The following is a 19,270-nucleotide window of genomic DNA, read 5'->3' on the forward strand; positions in this document are numbered from 1 at the left end:
ATCTAAACCCTATATATTCTATATGACCTGTAAAACCTATACAACCTAAATCGGATTATAAGAGAACGGAATATGCTTTTATATACTAATAAAACCCCATATATATGTAAACTGAAATTTCTAGTCTAAATTTATGCTCTTGTGATTCGCATGGGCTCCACGGTGCGAGAACATCTTGGGTCAATTTTAATTGCTGCTTTGTGTGTTTGAGATTGTGTATTAGTTGTTGGCCTGTCAGAGCTTTTTATTGCTGCTCAAATTACTTTGATGTTGCTGCTGTGTCCAGGAGGCAGAGCCATAATGCTGATAAATGCCGACAGGCTCTGTGATGCGTAGTCTGAATAAAGATTGATTCGCTGGCCCCAGCAGCAGGAGTCGCAGAGCAGCCGTAACTGCAGCAGCCTTGCCAACAACGGAAGCCGGCTACAGCTTGGCAAGGCGCAGCAGAGGGCGTATAAAAAGTATCTAACGGATGCAATAGAGCGAGCCCTCCAGTTATGCCAGTGAAAGATGGAGCAGGAGTCGCAGCAGCAGGGGCCGCAGCTCGACCGGGGGGGTGGAGGCGTGCAATGCAATTAACGCTGTTCGTTTGCCACGATAACATTTCATTCACAATACAAAAGGCAAAAGCAACGGCAGAGGCCCAGAGTGTAGCATTTGAATGTGTAGCTGTATCTGTGAGTGGGTCGGCGGCGTTGTATCTCTCTATAACTCTCAGACTGTCTGGCAGAGCGCGCGCGAGAGTCGCGTGTGCAATGCTGCAAAATGTTTAAATTCGCAATTCTTTTTCACTTTTTGCTGCTGCTGCTGCTGCTGCTGTTGCTGTTGCTGTTGCTGTTGCTGTTGCTGTTGCTGCTGCTGCTGCTGCCGGTGATGTTGGTTTGGGTTATCGTCTGGCAACGGCAATCATAACAGCCCGAGGAGCCGAAACCGAATACGAGAGGCCGAGACCGAGCCACAACATTGTTGGAGCAAGTGCGGCGACGGCGGCGGCATGGGGGCTGCGCAAGAAGACGACGCCGGCAGCAGGAGGAGTCAGCGACGGCGGCGGCGGCAACAGCCTGGCTGGGGGTGCTGGGGAGGAACAGGGGCAGGCGAGGTAAGCAGGCAGCCACAGCCAGTCAGCCAGCCAGCCAGCCAGCCAGGCAGCAGCGGCGGCAATAGCGACAACGACAACGTTGTGGATTTTGATTCTGGGTCATTCACCCTTGACAAAAAAAATTTTGCGCTGTGTTAGGCCGCTTTTGTATGTGTGTGTGTTGTTTGCTGATGCTGCTGCTGTTGTTGTTGTTGTTGTTGGCTGACTGGGATGGAAGTGCTTTGCCATTATTATTATTGTTGTTGTTGTTGCTGCTGCTGCTGCTGCTTCTATACACTCATTGCTACTGCTGCTGTTGCTGGCGAGATTGCCGATGCTGTGACGCCCAGCACGTACAGGCACATCCCAATTTTGGGGCTATGTTTTGCTTTTTGGAAGCCAATGCCAAAAAAACAAAATAAAGGAAAAATGCAATCCAACGATCGCAGACATGTCACAGCGCGCACTTTGCATATGTCCAAATCCATAGCCATGTCCATGTCTAACCGCTGCAGCTTTTTCTTGTTCCCTTTTATATTATTATTTGTTTTATTTTTTATTTTCTGTTTGATTTTGTTTAAATTGTGGCCTTTATTTTCTCCCGTCTGGTTATTAGCATGCAAAAAAGCATTCTTTATTATTTTTTTTTCTTCTTGTTTTTCCCTTTGTTGCTTTTATTGCCTGTGGTTTTTTGAACTTGCGCAAAGATTTCAATGAATGCGCAATATACTTTATTTGATGTTTTTGTTGGTGATTTCCAACGCGCTTGATAAAATATTATCAACATTTCATTTTGCTTAGTTACTCATTTAAGCAACTGCTCTTCAAATAAATGTTTAAAATAATCTTTAAAATTTATAAATAACACAAATATTTTTTTTTACTCATTTTGTGTTTATTAATATTTCAACATTTTGGCAACGCATTTTCGTATCAAGCGAAATTCCAATTTATTATTTATTAAAATTTATTAATATTTCAAATTGCTTGCAGACATTAGTTACAGCTCGTGAGTCAATGGATAGTTTTTAACTTTATTTGTTGGAAACTGTTTAAATGCTTTTGGCACATTTTCAAATGAAACTTTAATCTCGTTGAGCTTAACTGCTATCGCTGCACAGATGCGTCCGAAAAGCTTCAAAAATAAACTTCTGTCGCAACGCAATTGCCGTTGCCATTTAGGACAGCAGCAGCAGAAACAACAACAATCAATTACAGGCAACAAAAGCAACAAAAAGGCGAAGCAGAAAACTAAAACAGAACCGAAAGCAAACAAGTGCAAAATAACTGCAACATTTTTTGGGGCAGTTGCAGTATTTCTGTTTTGTCGATTCCCACGTGGAAAATAAAACAATGCGAGCGTCGCGTAGATTTATCTGCATTACGAGGTGCGGCCGCAGGATAAACAGTGCCTACCGCACACACACACACACACACACTATCTCACACAGCACACACACAGAGAGGCGCGCGCGGAAATGTCAGTCGACAAACTGAAAATTATGTTTGTGCCAAATTTAAGTTGGCTCCTCTTTTTTGGCCAGCAGAGAATTGGCGCTGTAATCCAACTGGGTAAAAACTGAAAAAAAGACAAGAGCAAAACGACAGGTGTAATAAATAACCCAAACGAACTGGCCAAAACGACCGAGCGTACCCACTGCAATGTAATGCAGTCGCAAAAAAAAAGAGGAAAACAAAAAGAGAAAAAATAAATAAAAAGGGAACGTAGGATGCAGCGAGTCGCCGCTAATTCGTGTCATTTAGCGCAGGTGGCGACAAAAGGAAGAGCAGCGGACACAACCACCAACGAAAACAGATTGACAGTGATAGGAGCCAGGAAATGGTTGCGGTTCACGAGACTTTTTGCACAAGTTGTGCCAAATATCTGTGTTGACCTCGTTGTGGTTTTGTACCGAATATACCAAATAATGCACGCCGGCTATCAATATCGGATCTATAAAGTTTTCCATGGGACGGCCGTATTGCCATTTTTACTGGCAGGCGCCCAAAAATGTGCTCTGCAGTCGTTTTTGGGATATGCGGCATATAATAAATCGAGTGTCAACTGTGAGTAACGGCAATGTGCATAATTATAAATACATGTGTAGGGCATGTTGGGGAGGGGCCGTAAGTGTAAGTGATTGACCTTATATAAATCCACTCTGTAATTTCCCACATCACATGCGCGCTACATTTAAATTCCGAGCTTGTTCAAACTGGTTCATTACATCAATACGTATCGAATATAATTTGAACCGCAGTCACCGGTCACTCCGATAGTTGACTATCGATATATTAATACGATATTAACACCAACGCTTGCAACACTGTTGATTTTGAGGGCGTAGTTCCAACAAGTGAAGAGCATTAATTTGTATTAGTAATCGCGTTGCGTGTGGCTGCATGCATTTGAATCTCATTTTGTATTTTAGTTAATTTTTAAGTTAAAGTGTAGCAAACTTGTCGATTTAGCTGCCCGAGCAGGCGGCCACGTCCACAACTCTCTACACAAACACAATCAATCATGGTTCTGTTTGTGCCATCAACGATTTTGGGGCGCAGCTACCTGTTATTTGTGCTGGTTCTAATCGTGGGCGTGTTCGCTCAGCATGAGTGGCAGGCTCGCGATGCCTTTGATGAGATCAAAATACAGTTTGACAAGGTGAATGCTGACAACTGTCCCATACAGCATCATTCAGACTTGTTTATGCCGTTGGACGCCGTCTCCCACAAGCCCGACATCAAGGAAGTAAATGTCAACCCCGTGTTTCCGAATCGTACGGCTCTGCTGCATCTGCAGAACATGGCGCTGAGCCGCAGCTTCTTCTGGAGTTATATACTGCAGTCGCGCTTCATCCGACCAGCCATTAATGATACATATGATCCGGGCATGATGTACTATTTCCTATCAACTGTGGCGGATGTGTCTGCCAATCCCAGCATCAACGCCTCGGCCATCTACTTTGCACCCAATAGCTCGTACTCTTCGTCGTATCGTGGCTTCTTCAATAAGACCTTCCCACGCTTTGGACCGCGCACGTTCCGGTTGGATGACTTCAATGATCCCATACATCTACAAAAGATTTCCACGTGGAACACTTTCGATGTGCAAGACCTGGGCGCCCATCATCCCGATTCCATATCAAAGGATTACACACATGACCTTTACAAAATCAATGAATGGTATCGCGCCTGGCTGCCAGACAACGTTGCTGGTCGGCATGACACGAAGATCACCTACCAAGTGGAAATTCGCTATGCGAACAATACCAACGAAACATTCACGTTCCATGGTCCGCCTGGATCTGAGGAGATACCGGGTCCGATCAAGTTTACACGGCCCTATTTCGACTGCGGACGCTCTAACAAGTGGCTGGTGGCAGCCGTGGTGCCCATTGCAGATATTTATCCCAGACACACCCAGTTCCGTCACATCGAGTATCCCAAGTGAGTAAAGACTGATAGCCTCGAAATATTTCGCCCACTAATCTGACTCCGCTTTAGATATACTGCGGTATCCGTGCTGGAGATGGACTTTGAGCGCATAGACATAAATCAGTGTCCGCTGGGCGAAGGCAACAAGGGACCGAATCACTTTGCAGACACTGCGCGATGTAAAAAGGAAACAACCGAATGCGAACCCTTGCACGGTTGGGGCTTTAGGCGTGGTGGCTACCAGTGTCGCTGTAAGCCGGGCTTTCGACTGCCCAACACCGTGCGGCGACCCTATTTGGGCGAGATTGTGGAACGGGCCTCGGCGGAACAGTATTACAATGAATACAATTGCCTTAAAATCGGCTGTAAGTTAATATATAGTAAATATATATACAATCTGTTAAGTTTTTGCTCTTTGCAGGGATACAAAAGCTGCCCATTCAGTGGGAAAAGGCGCCCTATCACATACGAGAAAAGTATTTGGATTTGCACACAGAGTATCGCAACTATTCGACAGGCGCAAGAGCCCTGCACACAGAGCATTTGAATATCGACCAGGCGCTCAAGTATATTCACGGGGTCAACTATCGCACATGCAAGAAGTGAGTGCACGAAATCGCAAATATAATATATATATTTGTTACATATTGCTTTAAATCCTTTCAGTTTCCATCCGCAAGATCTGATACTGCGGGGCGATGTTAGCTTTGGCGCCAAGGAGCAGTTCGAAAACGAAGCCAAAATGGCTGTGCGTCTGGCCAACTTTATTAGCGCCTTTTTGCAGGTAAGCGTGCGAAAGTTTCCCATCGCCTTCACGCTAAATGAAGAGCAATAATTGATAAACCCGACACCTATTAAGAGCCTTCGATGTCGCCTCTTGAAAACTTCTCAAGTGTAAATTATAATTTTCCACGCGTAATTCAACTTCCTCGAATTTCCTGCAATGCCAGTTTCAGTCTCAGTTTCAGTTTCAATTGAAGTTTCAGTTATACGGTGCCAGTTGGCAGTTGGCAGTTGCCAGCCGCGGCGTGAATTAAATATTCAGTGTCAAACCATTACCAAATGCTAAATTCATTAGTTTGAGCGCAAAGGACACGAAAAACGGGTTCGCCACAAGGCGTCATCTTCATTAAATGCCACAGCTACACAGCCGCTATAGCAGCATCAGCAATAAAGAGAAGCAAACGCTCGCATAAACTGGACTCCTCTAACCCTCCCTCTAACCTTCTGATGCTTTTTATGCTCGTATTTGCACAAGTTGTTAGCATATAAAATAATTGGGGAAACTTTTTTTCCCCAAACCAAAAAAAAAAAAAACTGAAATACATATTTGAGTTAAAATTTGGTGTCGCATAGGTATCGGACCCCAATGAGGTGTACTCTGGCAAACGTGTTGCGGACAAGCCGCTGACCGAGGATCAAATGATAGGCGAGACCCTGGCCATTGTATTGGGCGACAGCAAGGTCTGGTCGGCGTCAACGCTTTGGGAACGCAATAAGTTCACCAATCGCACCTACTTTGGACCCTATGCATACAAAACGGAGCTGAACACGCGCAAGTTTAAGGTGGAGGATCTGGCGCGTCTGAACAAAACGCACGAGCTCTATACGGAAAAGAAGTACTTTAGGTTCCTCAAGCAGCGCTGGAATACGAACTTTGATGATTTGGAAACGTTCTACATGAAAATCAAGATACGTCACAATGAGACAGGTGAATACCAGCAGAAGTACGAGCACTACCCGAACTCGTATCGTGCCGCAAACATTAAGCACGGCTACTGGACGCAGCCTCAGTTCGATTGCAATGGATATGTCAAGAAGTGGCTGATAACCTATGCGGTGCCCTTCTTTGGCTGGGACAGCCTCAAAGTCAAACTGGAATTCAAGTGAGTAGATTTCATACGCATTAGGGTAGGGGCTACCTTTTGGGCTTAGGGCTTGGGCCGGTCTGCTGCGTGCCGCTGTCGCGGGCCTGCTCACCCCTTTTAGGGCCAGTCCCATACTCATTCACAATCCCATTGCTATTCACATGCAAATGCTATGTTTAAGGTTTCTATGATATGATTGTCTAATTTTTGAGTGTTGACATGGCCTAACTTATGACTTGTGGCTCTTCAGCTGCATTGTCATGTTAATGGTTATGCTAATGTGAGCAATTAATTGACTAATTTGTTGACTTCTCTCGCAGGGGTGTGGTCGCTGTATCCATGGACATGCTGCAGCTGGACATAAACCAGTGCCCGGACTGGTATTACGAGCCTAATGCCTATAAGGGCACACACAAGTGCGATGAGAAGACGTCATATGTGAGTCACGATTCTATATTGATGAAATTTTTAATTTAAACTTGCTAATAACTTGCGTTTTTGCAGTGTGTGCCCATTATGGGACGTGGCTATGAGACTGGCGGATATAAGTGCGAGTGCTTGCAGGGCTATGAGTATCCGTTTGAGGATCTAATCACTTACTATGACGGGCAGCTGGTCGAAGCCGAGTATCAAAATATTGTTGCTGATAAGGAGACTCGCTACGACATGTTCAAGTGCCGTCTGGCGGGAGCATCGGCCTTGCAATCAGCGTTGGGTTTGGTCATCTCACTGTTTGGCCTTACGATTACGCTACTATATAGATTTAGTTAATTGTCCACATAAGCCAAATATCTAACGTCAATTTCCGTCCATACATATGAATCTCCATATCAATCCTCACAAAACAAAAAAATCTTTAAAAAAGCATGACAAAGCAACAGCTAGACACAAAATTGACACCCAAAACAAAACGCGCTGTTGCCGAAAAAAATAGATGCCCAGAAAAGCAAACCCAAATTGTCCGTTGTGTGTTCCATATACCAGATATGTTCGCTCGATGCGTCTTTGAACATTGTCATCATTTATCTGCAAGGCGATTAAGTTGTAGACATAATCTATTACAATGAATCTGGTTATTTGTCATTTCTATCAAAAGCGGCAGCAACAGCAAAAGCAGCAGCAGCAGCGGCATCAGCAGCAGCAGCAGAAAAGCGCAAACAGCCGCGCCTACTGCGCTCAGATTACGGAAGCGACGCTCTACAGCTACAGCTACTGCTGACTGTGGTCGTTGCTAATGTCCGTGAAGTTGCACAGCTGTATGCGTGTGCTGCTCGCTCAGAATTTGCAAACCTGTTAACATCAAAACCCAGTTAGGCCCCGTACCTACACCCATCCTCTAGAGCCAGGCTGAGGGTTGTTTGTGCCGCACGCACACACCTTTCCTGCCAGGCCAGAGGCTGCAAAAAAAATAACCGAACGCCTGCCGTCGTGTTTTCCTTATATTAAATCGTCGACGTTGCGGCGTCCGATGGTCCATTGGCTGCTTTTTTGCCTGAATTAAATATGCTGGCGATTTCTTTTTTTTTTGCGCCTTGATTATCATATGCGCTTGAATTTTTATTATCTATACCCTGAGAACTTTTTCTATGCGCTGCAGGAACCAGTTTATCAGCCACTTGGTCTTAGATTTGGTCTCCTGCCAGGGCAACAAAAAAAATCGCCAGCTCTTCTTTTTTCATTAAAAATGATAGGTAGCTGGACTTGGACATGCACACAAAAAATATTTTCACACATTTTTCATAGTCATATCAGGGCAACAGCGCGCCGGTGGGCAGTGACGACCGCTGCGTTTTGGGTAACTCCTCCATTTCCATTTGTGCCGTTGCCGGCTGCAGGCAGGAGCCAGCGCAGCGGGTATACAATTGATGTAGGATTTCTCTAAATATATATCCATATACACATTATCTATATATGTCTATATATGGGTATACATAGTGTCTTTAGCAGCCTTGTCTATTATTTAAAACATATATTCCATATATTAACTTGTAGGACAGTACAAAAATGAAACAATCGATAAAGTGTTAATTGTGCCTTATGAAAACAAAAATTCCATACTCGAATATACATATATGACATATACATATAGACTAAATCGTAAGTCCGTCCATTTTATTAATACCTTTTTCTATCAAATGGAAATATTAAGTGCCTTGACAAAGAATATATTCTCGAATTTTATGTAAACCTCAACCTTTTTTTACGGCCTATTTCGTAGTTTAAGTCTAAATACCACACAGTGTTCGAAGCAGACATATGGAGAAGCTCGTAAAGAGCTATTTTATAAACGCTTTGTAGTAGTACATCAAATAGTTTGAATACACGATTTGCAGTAAAAACTATATAAATATTGCTTGACTTGAGGCATTTTTAATTGCGCACTTACCGAATTTATTCATATTGACTTCCACGTTAAAGCTCAGTTCTACAATCACGAACGAAACGCACACAATTCAAATAAAATTTGCAAACTTTACGATTTATCGAGTGCAAAAGGACTTTCCGTTAAAGGTTATTATTTTTGAAACAAAACACAAACAAAACACAAGACCTTGGAAAACCAAATTAATTGTTGCCGCCCGTTGATCGCCGGGCGTCACGTTTCTCTTATATCGCGGTAGTTGTATGCACGACTGAACTGATTTGATTTAGTTACGATCGGCCCAAGCTATCCGCGAAATATGAAGAATAAATCGTTAGTTCGAACTTTGATTTATTTTTGATCCTTTTAGAATTTTAACAAATTTTGGAAGGGTTTCAATTTGAATGAGAGATGTTTTTGTACTGAGGTTTACTGATTGTTTGCCCGCAAGTGAGATTTCTCCTCTATTGACAATTTGATCAAGGCAACCAGGACAGATATAAGTGAAACGAACGCTTTGCCATTTGTTGTTGTAGTGTTTTCATTTTATTAGTACATTGTGATTTCTAATTACAGTTCCCGGCTACATTAAAGGCTGCCTCCGTTTCGGGTGGGAGTAGCTTTATGAAATTGGTTATCAAACATCATTAAAAATTATCACAAAACAATTATTGGATGTGGCTACACAATTTAATACATTTACAAAGTAGGCAGCTCCGAAATTGTATGCTCGAATTTTGAGATCCATATCTGTCGCCACGAGCAAGGGAGCGAACGCCACTCAGTCGTTGAATGCTTGCGAGGATGCATCAGGAGTCAATCATACAATCCCTAGCGACTAACATTTAATAAACAGATTGCTCTCGATTATTCAATTTGCAATACAACAATAGACAACAATTAGCTAAATAACAAACAACACACGATCATTACAAAAACAATCACAAACACCTTAAGATCCGCTTCGGTTCATTTTCAAATTAAAGGACACACTTAAACAGAACACACGAGTCAAATACAAATCATATTTAGATCATTCGTCTGCCTGATAGTTGCTAAAATGAGCTTACAACTAAACGGGTCATTTTTCCTTTTTATTCTTTTTGGTTTTCTATGTGTCTCTATAGTAAACGTGATCTCTATGAATAACATACCTTAGACTAACTAATATCCCGTATATTGCAACAATGAGTTAGTTTGGTATTTGGTATCCCTATCCAGGTGTGCCGCAGTGTGGGTTTACTTTAAAATTTTTAATAATAATATTTATTAATATACTTTTATGTACTATATAATTGCTAAAACAATTGGCTTCGATATATCATTCAATTCTTCTCGATTATCTATTTCAATTACATATCTTCTTCTACATAATTCTCTGTGTATATCAGTAAGTACTTAGTTAATTTCAGGGTCAAACTTGAGCTCAGTTATATAAGGGGCTCTTATTTGTTCTTGCTGGTTCCGGGTGTGGTTCTGGTTCTGGACCTGGTTGTGGCTCTGCTTATGTGTCAGAGTGCATGGGTTTTCGCATGGATTCTGTGATATTAAGAAAAGTTCTATAGTTCGTGTCGACTATGAGCTATGTAGTATCTGTACTTGTTGCGTATAATTTGTAAATATTTGAGCAAAATTCTAACTGCATGTGTTTCAATTAAAACTCTCACAACAACAACGATAATTATATGACATACTTTTAACGATATAATAGTGGTACGTACGCCCCAAATGAGTCTAAGGTGTTTGATTGAGATCGCAAAATGCGTGCTTACTCCATGATGCATTTATTTCATATGCTCGAGCGGTTTCTATTGATATGCAACAGCTAAACTGCACCACAGCGGCTATCTATTGGCCCAGTGGCTATTCTGTGGGTGCGTAGTAGACCACGGTAGACTTGCGCCGGAATCCCAAATTGAAGAACGATGTCTCCGATTTCTTGCGATCATGTTCGTGCTCATGCTCATTGCCAAAGTAAGAGAATAAGCGACCGGTGCCGGTAGGTGGGGCACGGAGGCCACCGCTACCACGACGGCTGCCATGGACGCTGTGGCTGCTGCTCTGCCGATGGATCATGGTTAGAGATGTGTGCGAGTGCTGGCGTTGTAGATTATGCTGCTGCTGTTGTTGGTGGTGGCGGTGGTGCTGTTGTTGTAAAAGTTGCTGGTGGTGGTGTGCGTTGGTGCTGCCATGCAGAAACCCAGCTGTAGTTGGCGATAGATCAGTCATCTCACACGGCCAGAGGGTGAACGAAGATGGGACCTTATGTATCCCGTCCGATAGTCGATAATGGTGGGATGCTGACCTGTTGAAGTACCGCTCCGAGGGCCGCGACCCCATCTATGTATTATATGTTCGTATATATTGTGTTTTTTGTTTTGGTAAATCAGAACAGTGTGTGTGATGTGTGGAGCATAAAGAATAGTTGAGATATTAGCAATGGGTATATAAATTTGCTTTTCATATTTTTGTATTTTTCTAGGCATTTTGTGTACAATTCTAAGGCGCTTTATGTACATTTATGAATATTTGATATTGTTTTCCATTCGATTTTTTCGTATACACGTAGCGGATCAATTACAGTCAATCAATATACACTATACGGCATATGGTATATTTATTTTATCTGAGAGTTGATCAGCAATGCATTTACATAGTCTTACTAATTGACTCTAGGATTGTAGGCGTCTAAAATTGTTAGCTAGCATTATTTTTTACTGATTTTTTACTGATGTTTCTTAAGTTTTTCACATTTTGTTGTTATATATATATTTACACAATAAAGGTTTGTGTTGGTGTTCGTGTGTGTGTGTGTGTTTGAGGGCAATTGTAGGTATAAGCAGAGGCAGTAGTTGGGTGCCACATACATATATGACTAACTATACATATATAACTATAGAGTAGTCAGTAAGCTGTGCCATTATAGTCATAATTAATTTAAACAATGGAAGCATAGTGCAACTATTTACAGTGCTATAGGCGATAATAACATATAACATATAAATTATAATAGACAATGTATTTAATTTGCAGTTAGTTGTGTAGTTCAGAAAGAGTACGTGGGTAACTAGTGAGGTTTCTAAAGTTAAGGGTTGACAAAAAATATTAAGAGCGCTCACCATTTCGTTAGTTTCGCAATTTCAAGTATTATTGTACTTTTTACTAATTATTTGGTATAAAATTTGTTTTTTTTTTGTTTTTGTTTTGTTTCTTTTCGACAGTTACGACATTTATAAAAACATTTTGTGGGCCGTGGGGCTTAACAAAAACTTGCCTAAAGCCACACACGCTCGCTACAAAAATTGCGGTTTATAGGATCGGGAGTTTAGTCATGCGCTTGGCTCAAACAACATATGAGTTCGTGTTGACAGCATAATATTTTCGTTTATGTTTATAATGGGACGCATAAATATGCTGCGATCTGTGAATTAAAAAATCAAACCATAATACAAATAGAGAACAAGAGAAGGAGAGAGAAAGAGAGAAAGAGAACAACACATAATTTAAAGAGGACTTTAAGCAGAACAGAAGAACAATTTTAAGAACGAAAATGCATTTGAACATTTCACTTGGACTTAACTAAGTCTGAGAGGTGGCAACTGTACCTTACGAGTTACTCATGAATTTCACAGGCAATAGTTAAAGCAATTCAGGTACTTACCCCAAAATCCAGTGATCTTTCTGAACTTCATGAATTTTTTCTTTTTCTTATTTTTTTGTGGAAAATCATTTACAAAATATATATATATGCGTGTTTTTCTTGTTTCTATACAGAGTATCTGTCTGTGGTCTTTTTTTTTTCCAACTTTTAGCTTATATGGTGCGAGAAGGAACGCGTGATGTGCCGTTGCGCATATCTCGTGGACGGTCCTGTGACTGCAGCATCTCGTTTACAAAGCGCTGGCCTACCGCTACGTGGTATATATTTATTTATTGTGTTGGTTTTTGTACATTTTTTGCAGTGTATTATTTTTTTGAATTTTGCAATGAGAATTGTAGTGGAGTTAGTCAATTTGGCCAGGTTGATTGGTGGGTAGTGGTTTCGTGTTTTGTGTGTGAGAACAGAGAGAGAGAGAGAGAAAGAGAGATAGAAAGAGAGAGAGAGAGAGACAGAGAGAGAGAGAGAGAGAGCGACAGAGAGAGCGTTTCAAGAGGGGAGACAGTCGTATAGATAGACAGATAGGCAGATCGTGGCAGAGGTGAAGAAGAAAAACAAGAAGAAAAGAAGCAATAGTACAGATTAGCAGTGTTTTCTATATATACAAATTGGAAATATTTTTACTACTAGATAGCTGTTAGTTCAAAAATTATGTTTGAATTAAAACAGAAAAAAATCGTTCATGTGATTCGTTCTTTTTAATTTCTTAATATTGTTTATGAACAAAAATAAAGCACAAAACTTATAAACACTTGTTTCTTATTCTTCTCTAGAGGAAGCTTGCATTTGCATTTGCAGATGATTTAGCTGAAGAGTCTGAATTTCTTTTTTTTGAGTGCAATGTCAGATCTTTTAAAGAACGACGAGTGCATTTTGAAAAGTAGCAAGACTTCAGTTGTTATAGAGGACTTTTCTTAAAGAGGTTATCAAATTCTCCAGAGAACTTACCTTAATTTTTTTCGAAATGTATGTTTAATGGCACTACTTAATGGCACTAATTGATACCTAAGCTACTTAGATGGACTGAAAACTACTCAAACTATGAACTTTGAATAACAAGAGAAAAATCTATAAATAAACTAGACAAAATAGTAATAATAATCGAAAGCCTTATTAACCTTCAGCTTATAGGAGAGTAAAATAAAAATAAATAAATATTTTGATGCAGAGAAATGAAACGAATTTTAGGAAATCTACTTCAAACCCTCATTTAAGCAATTGATTAAAAATATTTAAGGAATACTTATCATGTCATATTGAATATGGAATATCGCGTCTAGTTTAAGTAAATGCCCATAACAAAAACAAACCCGAGAGCTCAAACTTTGTAGTCAAGTTTTGAACTAAGCGGAATCGAACTTAAATTAATATTCGACTTTTAAGTATTTGTCATTGTCAAAGTTTTGGGTTTTGAGTATGGTTTACCTATTTGACGTATAATAGCAGAAAACGTTGCTTTCAGTTTTGAGCACCGTTTTTATGCTTTAATTAAAATAAATAATTCGTTTTTTGCCTATTTTTGGCATTGCAAGAACTCACGAAACTCACCTCGCGTTGTGACCCAGCATTATGATGCTTCTGGAAATACAATTGAGAAATGTCGACACCATATTTTATTTAAGAAATAAGTAGAGTATATAGCAATAGTGTAGAGTTTAGAAGATAGAAGACGGTTAAGTATAGAGACAGAACACACAGGAGTTAAACTCAAAGAGAAACTGAAACAGAAAGTCAAGAGTTTTGAAAAGTAAAGTGAGACCAATGGGAATGTATTTAACTGATAAATAAGGTTTTCAAAACATGCCAATAATAAACACTTTATATGGATTTTTATTTTGTCAGTATTTTATTTATATGGGGGTTTATATATTTATGTATATCTGTGCTCCCGTAACCATACCACTCATATACACTATAGGTTGTACTTTTAGTTGATTTTCACAGGAAGAGTTCTTGAAAATCGTAACACAAATGACCTTTAACTTAATAATGCGGGACTCTGAGTCAGCCATGCTACAATATTTGGATGCCTATAATAGTTTGCGCCCTGTTTACAAAGTGCAATCAGTTGAATAGGAAACAAAATATTAAAGAGAGCATTAAATAGGTTTGAAAGTATTTACAAATTTTGGTCAGTTGTGTAACATGAAAATAATAAGTTATGAGAAAGCAGCGTGTACTATCAACAGTTCGCACAACAAACAGCCAAAAACAAGGAACCAGGCTGAAAAACGACAGCATCCATTTCATCAAATGTCGTGGGAGTTCTTAACAGGTCTATTTAAATTAAATATCGCAACACCAGCGAAAGTCAAAACTACGCAGTTAATTGAGTTTGTGTGTGTTTCTGTGTGTGTGATTGGGGCTTTTGGAGTGTTGTTTGAGTGTATGTATGTACTACTACAATAATCGAACCACAGCTTGGTTAATATTGGCAACAACATCCATATACAAAGATATTTTACACATTGGTGGTTGAGAAATGATAAATTATATTTGATAGTTGGGAGGTCAAATATATGTATGTATGTAAATGTAAGATAGTATATAGTCTGGCAGTTTTTGATATACGATTCTCTGAACTGCCGCCAGGTAACGAAATTATTAAAAGTGTTAACAACAATTAAACAATAGCAAAACACATTAAGAAAAACAACAAGTAAGTTTCATTGGCCAACTGCAGAACGGCCTGAAGTAGTGTTGTTGAACGGCATATGTATAACGGTATTTTAGGTTATAGTATTGTGTAACAAGGCATATATATGTATATTTATATATATATATATATATATAGGTATTGTTAGGTATAAATTAATAGAGGATTTGTCATATATAGTATGTATATGTAGGTAGGGTATATCATATATATGGGTGAGCGTTAACTTTTGGAAGCCAGGGTGTTGTATTATCACAGAGAATATATTTGGGGTGTGGTTAGCTATTCAAATCGATGTATGTATATATAATACTTCTTCAGTCAGTAAAAAATCTGTCAAGTTTTCTTTTTTTATACATTGTACGGCTCTCAAGCTCTAGATCTTTAAATCGTATTTGATAATTACGTTACTATCTTATGCCAACGTTAATAGTATTCTTGATAATATTGTAATATAATAGTTTTAGGTTTTGTTTTTGTTTTTGGGAGGTTTTTGGTTTTAGCTTGTGTATTTGGCCTACCGAATGAGCATAGCGAATTTCAGCTAATTCACAACAACATTGGTAACGGAGTATGGCACGAACGCTCTTTCTGCAAGATGTTTGTTTATATAAAATTAAATATATATCTTTATGTTATGTATACAAGTATATTAGAGACAAATCAAAAAATTTAATTCTTTTTTTTTGTTTTTTTTTTTTTTTTTGTTTTTAGTTTAATATTTATTTATATTAAATTTAAGTTGTTGAATTTATGAACTTTACTTAGCAAATCAAGTAATTAAACACAAATTTACGTCTTGAGTACAATAAAATTAATGAAAATGAAACGAAAATCATAAATTATTAAAAAAACACGCACGATATGTAAGTACTATGAAAATTAGCATAATTGTTGCAATAATAACACAAGAGTAATACAATAATATAAATATGGTAAATAGCTCTCTACTTACCGCAGGAGACGTGTTATGTAGTCGGGCCAGTTTTCGGGGAACATGACGAGGAAAAAGCCAATGGCTATAAGGATAACTCCGGCGAGTTTCATGCCCGCAAATGTCGCACTGTACAGTATGACGTCGAGTGCTTGCATATGAATAGGTTATTAAAAAGAATTTATATCTCTATTACACTGCACTCAATATTAAAAGAAATATGTGTAAGATTGACTAATCTCTGATAGCGTAGATCTTATGACTCTACTCTAGACTCTCAACTCTTCAAATACCCGTTATTAACTTAACATTCAATTATATAATATTGCTTATTGTAATTGTAAATCACTGCTTATGCAATATTCGACTCATAAATTCCAAATTTATGCATTAGACTTAAGTACTATTAATAAGGCTACTCGTAAGCTACACAAATAATACTCATATTCATATTCATATATGCCCCAAATATTATATGTTATATGCTCTTTAGATATGTGTTTACTTGTACAGATTGCAATTTAAAATAATATATGGTCACGAAATCCTTTGGGCATAGTTTTTGCTATTATTGTTGTAATGGTTGGCCATACTAAATGCTGATTCGAGAGGTTCTTGTACGTACCACCAGAAACGGGCACAGCGGTTATCAAACCCAATGTCACAAACATGTTGTAGGTAACGGCGGCACTGAACTGCATGAGTACGTGGAAAACTGCAATAATAATTAATTACAACGTTAAAAATAGAAATGCTCTGTGTGGCGCAGGGAGCGGGATAACATATGCCTACCCAGGAGCAGGACGCTTGCTACAAGCAGCATGTTCCATGGTATGCTTTCTGATGTCAGATTCTCGGCGCCTGTCAGGTACAGTGCCAGCACGACGGGCCACAGCAGCAAAGCATTGAGCAACCCCAGTGCGGTGAATGTAAATGCGATTTGTGCCACCGGCGGATCGCCCATCACCTTGCGGAACATAACCTAGAAAGGGGGAGCATAGGACGATGTGAGCACGATATGGCCAAGACACGAAAAGGCTTGACTAAACGCTAAAGGCTTACCCTAAACACGGCATAGCCGGCTGCAGCTAACGTGGCCAACACGACCCCGCCTAACGTTCGACTCTCCGTAATGCCGTCCATGTAGGCGAGCAGCGCAATGCCCGTGTCGCACAGGATAACAGCCACAATCTAAGGTAGACATGGTTCACGTTGTTATTTTGCCTAGAAAATGAGGAAGAGGAGCAGCTGGCTGTAATACATACCCTAACACCAACGAACTGCTCATGCAGTATGACCCAAGAGAGTAAATAGACACAGGCAACGTTTGTTGCGAACAGCGCCAATGCATCCGTGGCAAAGAGGACATGCAGCGACAGGGTGTACAGGTAGGTGGTCACCAGCCACAGGATGCAAAAGGATAGACAGCGATTGAGGAAACGGCCTGTAAGTCAGCCGAATATGGCATTACAAAACAGATTGACCCACTTTAGCAGCCGCTTACCAATGGTGAAGCCTCGCTCGCGAAATCCTCGTATCACATCGGCGAGTATCTCGCTCAGTTTGTCGCATTTGCGAGCCGAGATGAGCCCTAGTATATAGATGGGGAAGAAGAGCAGGGAGAAATTGGTAAAGAACCAGGCCGCAAAGAACGGCGCATTAAAGTAGACGGGCTGGCGCGGTGGTATGTTGAACATCTCGGTGGCGTCCTCGACATGGTGCAGCGATGAGTCGCTTATGGCCAGTATATCCTCCAGTTCGGTGCTGAGCTCAGCGCGACTCGATGAGGTATCTAGATCGTCGTCCAGTTCATCGTCATATGGAGCGCGATACAAATACATGTACTTGATGCAGTGCGTGGCGCCCACCCACGAAGCAGTCACTAGAATCGTGACGCACACCCCAAAGTACATCTATAGCATAAATATTGTTGTTGTTATCAGTGAAAATCAAATTACATCGCTCATCGTATATTAACTCACCTTCTTGGCCAGTTCGGAGCAGCAGGATTCTCTGCAGGCCTTGAGCTTGCGAAAACGCACCTCCGCATCCTCGCCCGACTGCCCATTGGCCTGCTGATCTATTGCCAGTTGTCCAGTCTGTGTATCGTTGGAGTCGCCTCCAAAATTATGCTGTGACCCGTGCGGGTTAGTGGGTGTGTCCGCCTGTATGGTAATGACCTCATTCGGATCTTGTTGGCTCGATGATATTGAATCTTGGTGGGTTATTTGCGGATTGCTGGAGTTGAGCACATTGCTGAAGCCACAGCTGGAGACGGCGCCAATGCCGCTGCTGCTGGCACCGCCTCCCACGCCGCCGCTATTATTGTTATTGTACGGTCCATTCGACGAGGAGTCGCCGGTGACCACCACGGAGGGAGTGCGCACGCGTTTCGGATTGAAGATGGCTGGAATTTCGCCGTCACGCGTCATGCTATCATTGCCAACCGCCGCTGAAGTTCATAGTGTCCCGATCCTGTTGACCAAAAAGAAAATATAAATATCATGTAAGCAATAGAAAAGCATTGGAATATTTTAATTTATTATTTTTCCAGTTTTTAGCTCTTTATCAGTTTAATAAAACCTCGAAGAATTCTAAGATATTGTGCGAAATATTTTTCAATGGCTATTATAAAAGAAAGGTAAAGCTCACGTGCTGGACCCGATTAGTTGCGAGCCTCATGCAAGGCAAGCGGGCGCGGGTGTCGACTTCAGTTCAGCTTGATGGCCATCTTGCAGGCAATACTGAAGGCTTGTTACACGTAAAGGGCAAACCCGCACCCAATCACGCAACATCAAGCTCGAGCAATTTGCATACGCGCTTCGGCCAGCTGCTAGTTGGCCAAAAACCCAAGGCAGCCATGTTACAGTGCTAAACGGCTAACTGACCTCCTGCAGCGATAACATTGTTTTCTAATGCACAATGGTCATATATGTCTCACTCGCTCTCCCTTTCTCTATCTGTGTGTATGTGTGAGTGAGTGGGGGTACGGGTACGTCATAACAATGGGAATTATGAGTGGCTCAATGTTCAGGTCAAGTTGAGCCAAAGTCAACGTCGTCTGGTTGGACAATAAACATTCATATTGTAGCCGCCTGCCACAGCAAGTGGGGCAATTTGTTCAGCTTTTAGTGTTGCATTAAATATGGCTGCCCCCGCTCAGAGGCCGACGCAAAGTCCTTGCGTCCTTCAAGCTATCATATATACATTGTACATAAATCCCATTGGGAGGCCTACTGCTTGTCTGTGATAATGACATTCTAATTGAAACATAAAATA

The 19,270-nt window shown here is 40.7% G+C and overlaps 3 protein-coding genes across 5 annotated transcripts in view; 1 reads left to right on the forward strand and 2 right to left on the reverse strand.

The window, feature by feature from the left end:
• The window catches only part of Syp (synaptotagmin binding cytoplasmic RNA interacting protein), a 49,539-nt gene extending 40,376 nt beyond the window's left edge, over positions 1-9,163 (reverse strand). Inside the window, exon 1 of the mRNA XM_089470171.1 lies at positions 8,768-9,163. Within this exon, the coding sequence (XP_089326297.1) occupies positions 8,768-8,780 (13 nt within the window). The 5' untranslated portion in view covers positions 8,781-9,163. The remainder of the gene's footprint in view (positions 1-8,767) is intronic.
• Positions 3,401-8,729, forward strand: LOC108614915 (uncharacterized). Its single transcript, XM_018009136.2, has 7 exons — positions 3,401-4,525; positions 4,583-4,878; positions 4,935-5,115; positions 5,180-5,297; positions 5,870-6,399; positions 6,702-6,819; positions 6,886-8,729. Exons 1-7 carry the CDS (start codon positions 3,603-3,605, stop codon positions 7,150-7,152), a joined length of 2,433 nt encoding a protein of 810 aa, XP_017864625.1. The 5' UTR covers positions 3,401-3,602; the 3' UTR covers positions 7,153-8,729.
• Positions 9,164-9,266: 103 nt separating the features above from the next.
• Positions 9,267-18,423, reverse strand: LOC108615050 (solute carrier family 35 member F3). Of its 3 annotated transcripts, XM_018009295.2 has the most exons (10): positions 17,974-18,423; positions 17,496-17,904; positions 17,257-17,435; positions 17,054-17,182; positions 16,784-16,973; positions 16,617-16,706; positions 16,013-16,142; positions 15,579-15,648; positions 13,950-13,979; positions 9,267-11,083 (listed from the first exon to the last, which is right to left on the reverse strand). In XM_018009295.2, the coding sequence occupies exons 1-10, from the start codon at positions 18,421-18,423 to the stop codon at positions 10,607-10,609; spliced, it is 2,154 nt and encodes a 717-aa protein (XP_017864784.1). In that variant the 3' UTR covers positions 9,267-10,606. The 3 variants fall into 3 exon arrangements, with proteins under 3 accessions (XP_017864784.1, XP_017864791.1, XP_089326379.1); XM_018009302.2 differs by lacking the exon at positions 13,950-13,979; XM_089470253.1 differs by lacking the exons at positions 9,267-11,083; positions 15,579-15,648 and adding an exon at positions 12,498-12,654.
• Positions 18,424-19,270: the final 847 nt, after the last annotated feature.

Source organism: Drosophila arizonae, chromosome 2 (genome assembly GCF_054131065.1).
Source record: "Drosophila arizonae isolate 15081-1271.41 chromosome 2, UAZ_ARI_1.0, whole genome shotgun sequence".
Taxonomy (NCBI): domain Eukaryota; kingdom Metazoa; phylum Arthropoda; class Insecta; order Diptera; family Drosophilidae; genus Drosophila; species Drosophila arizonae.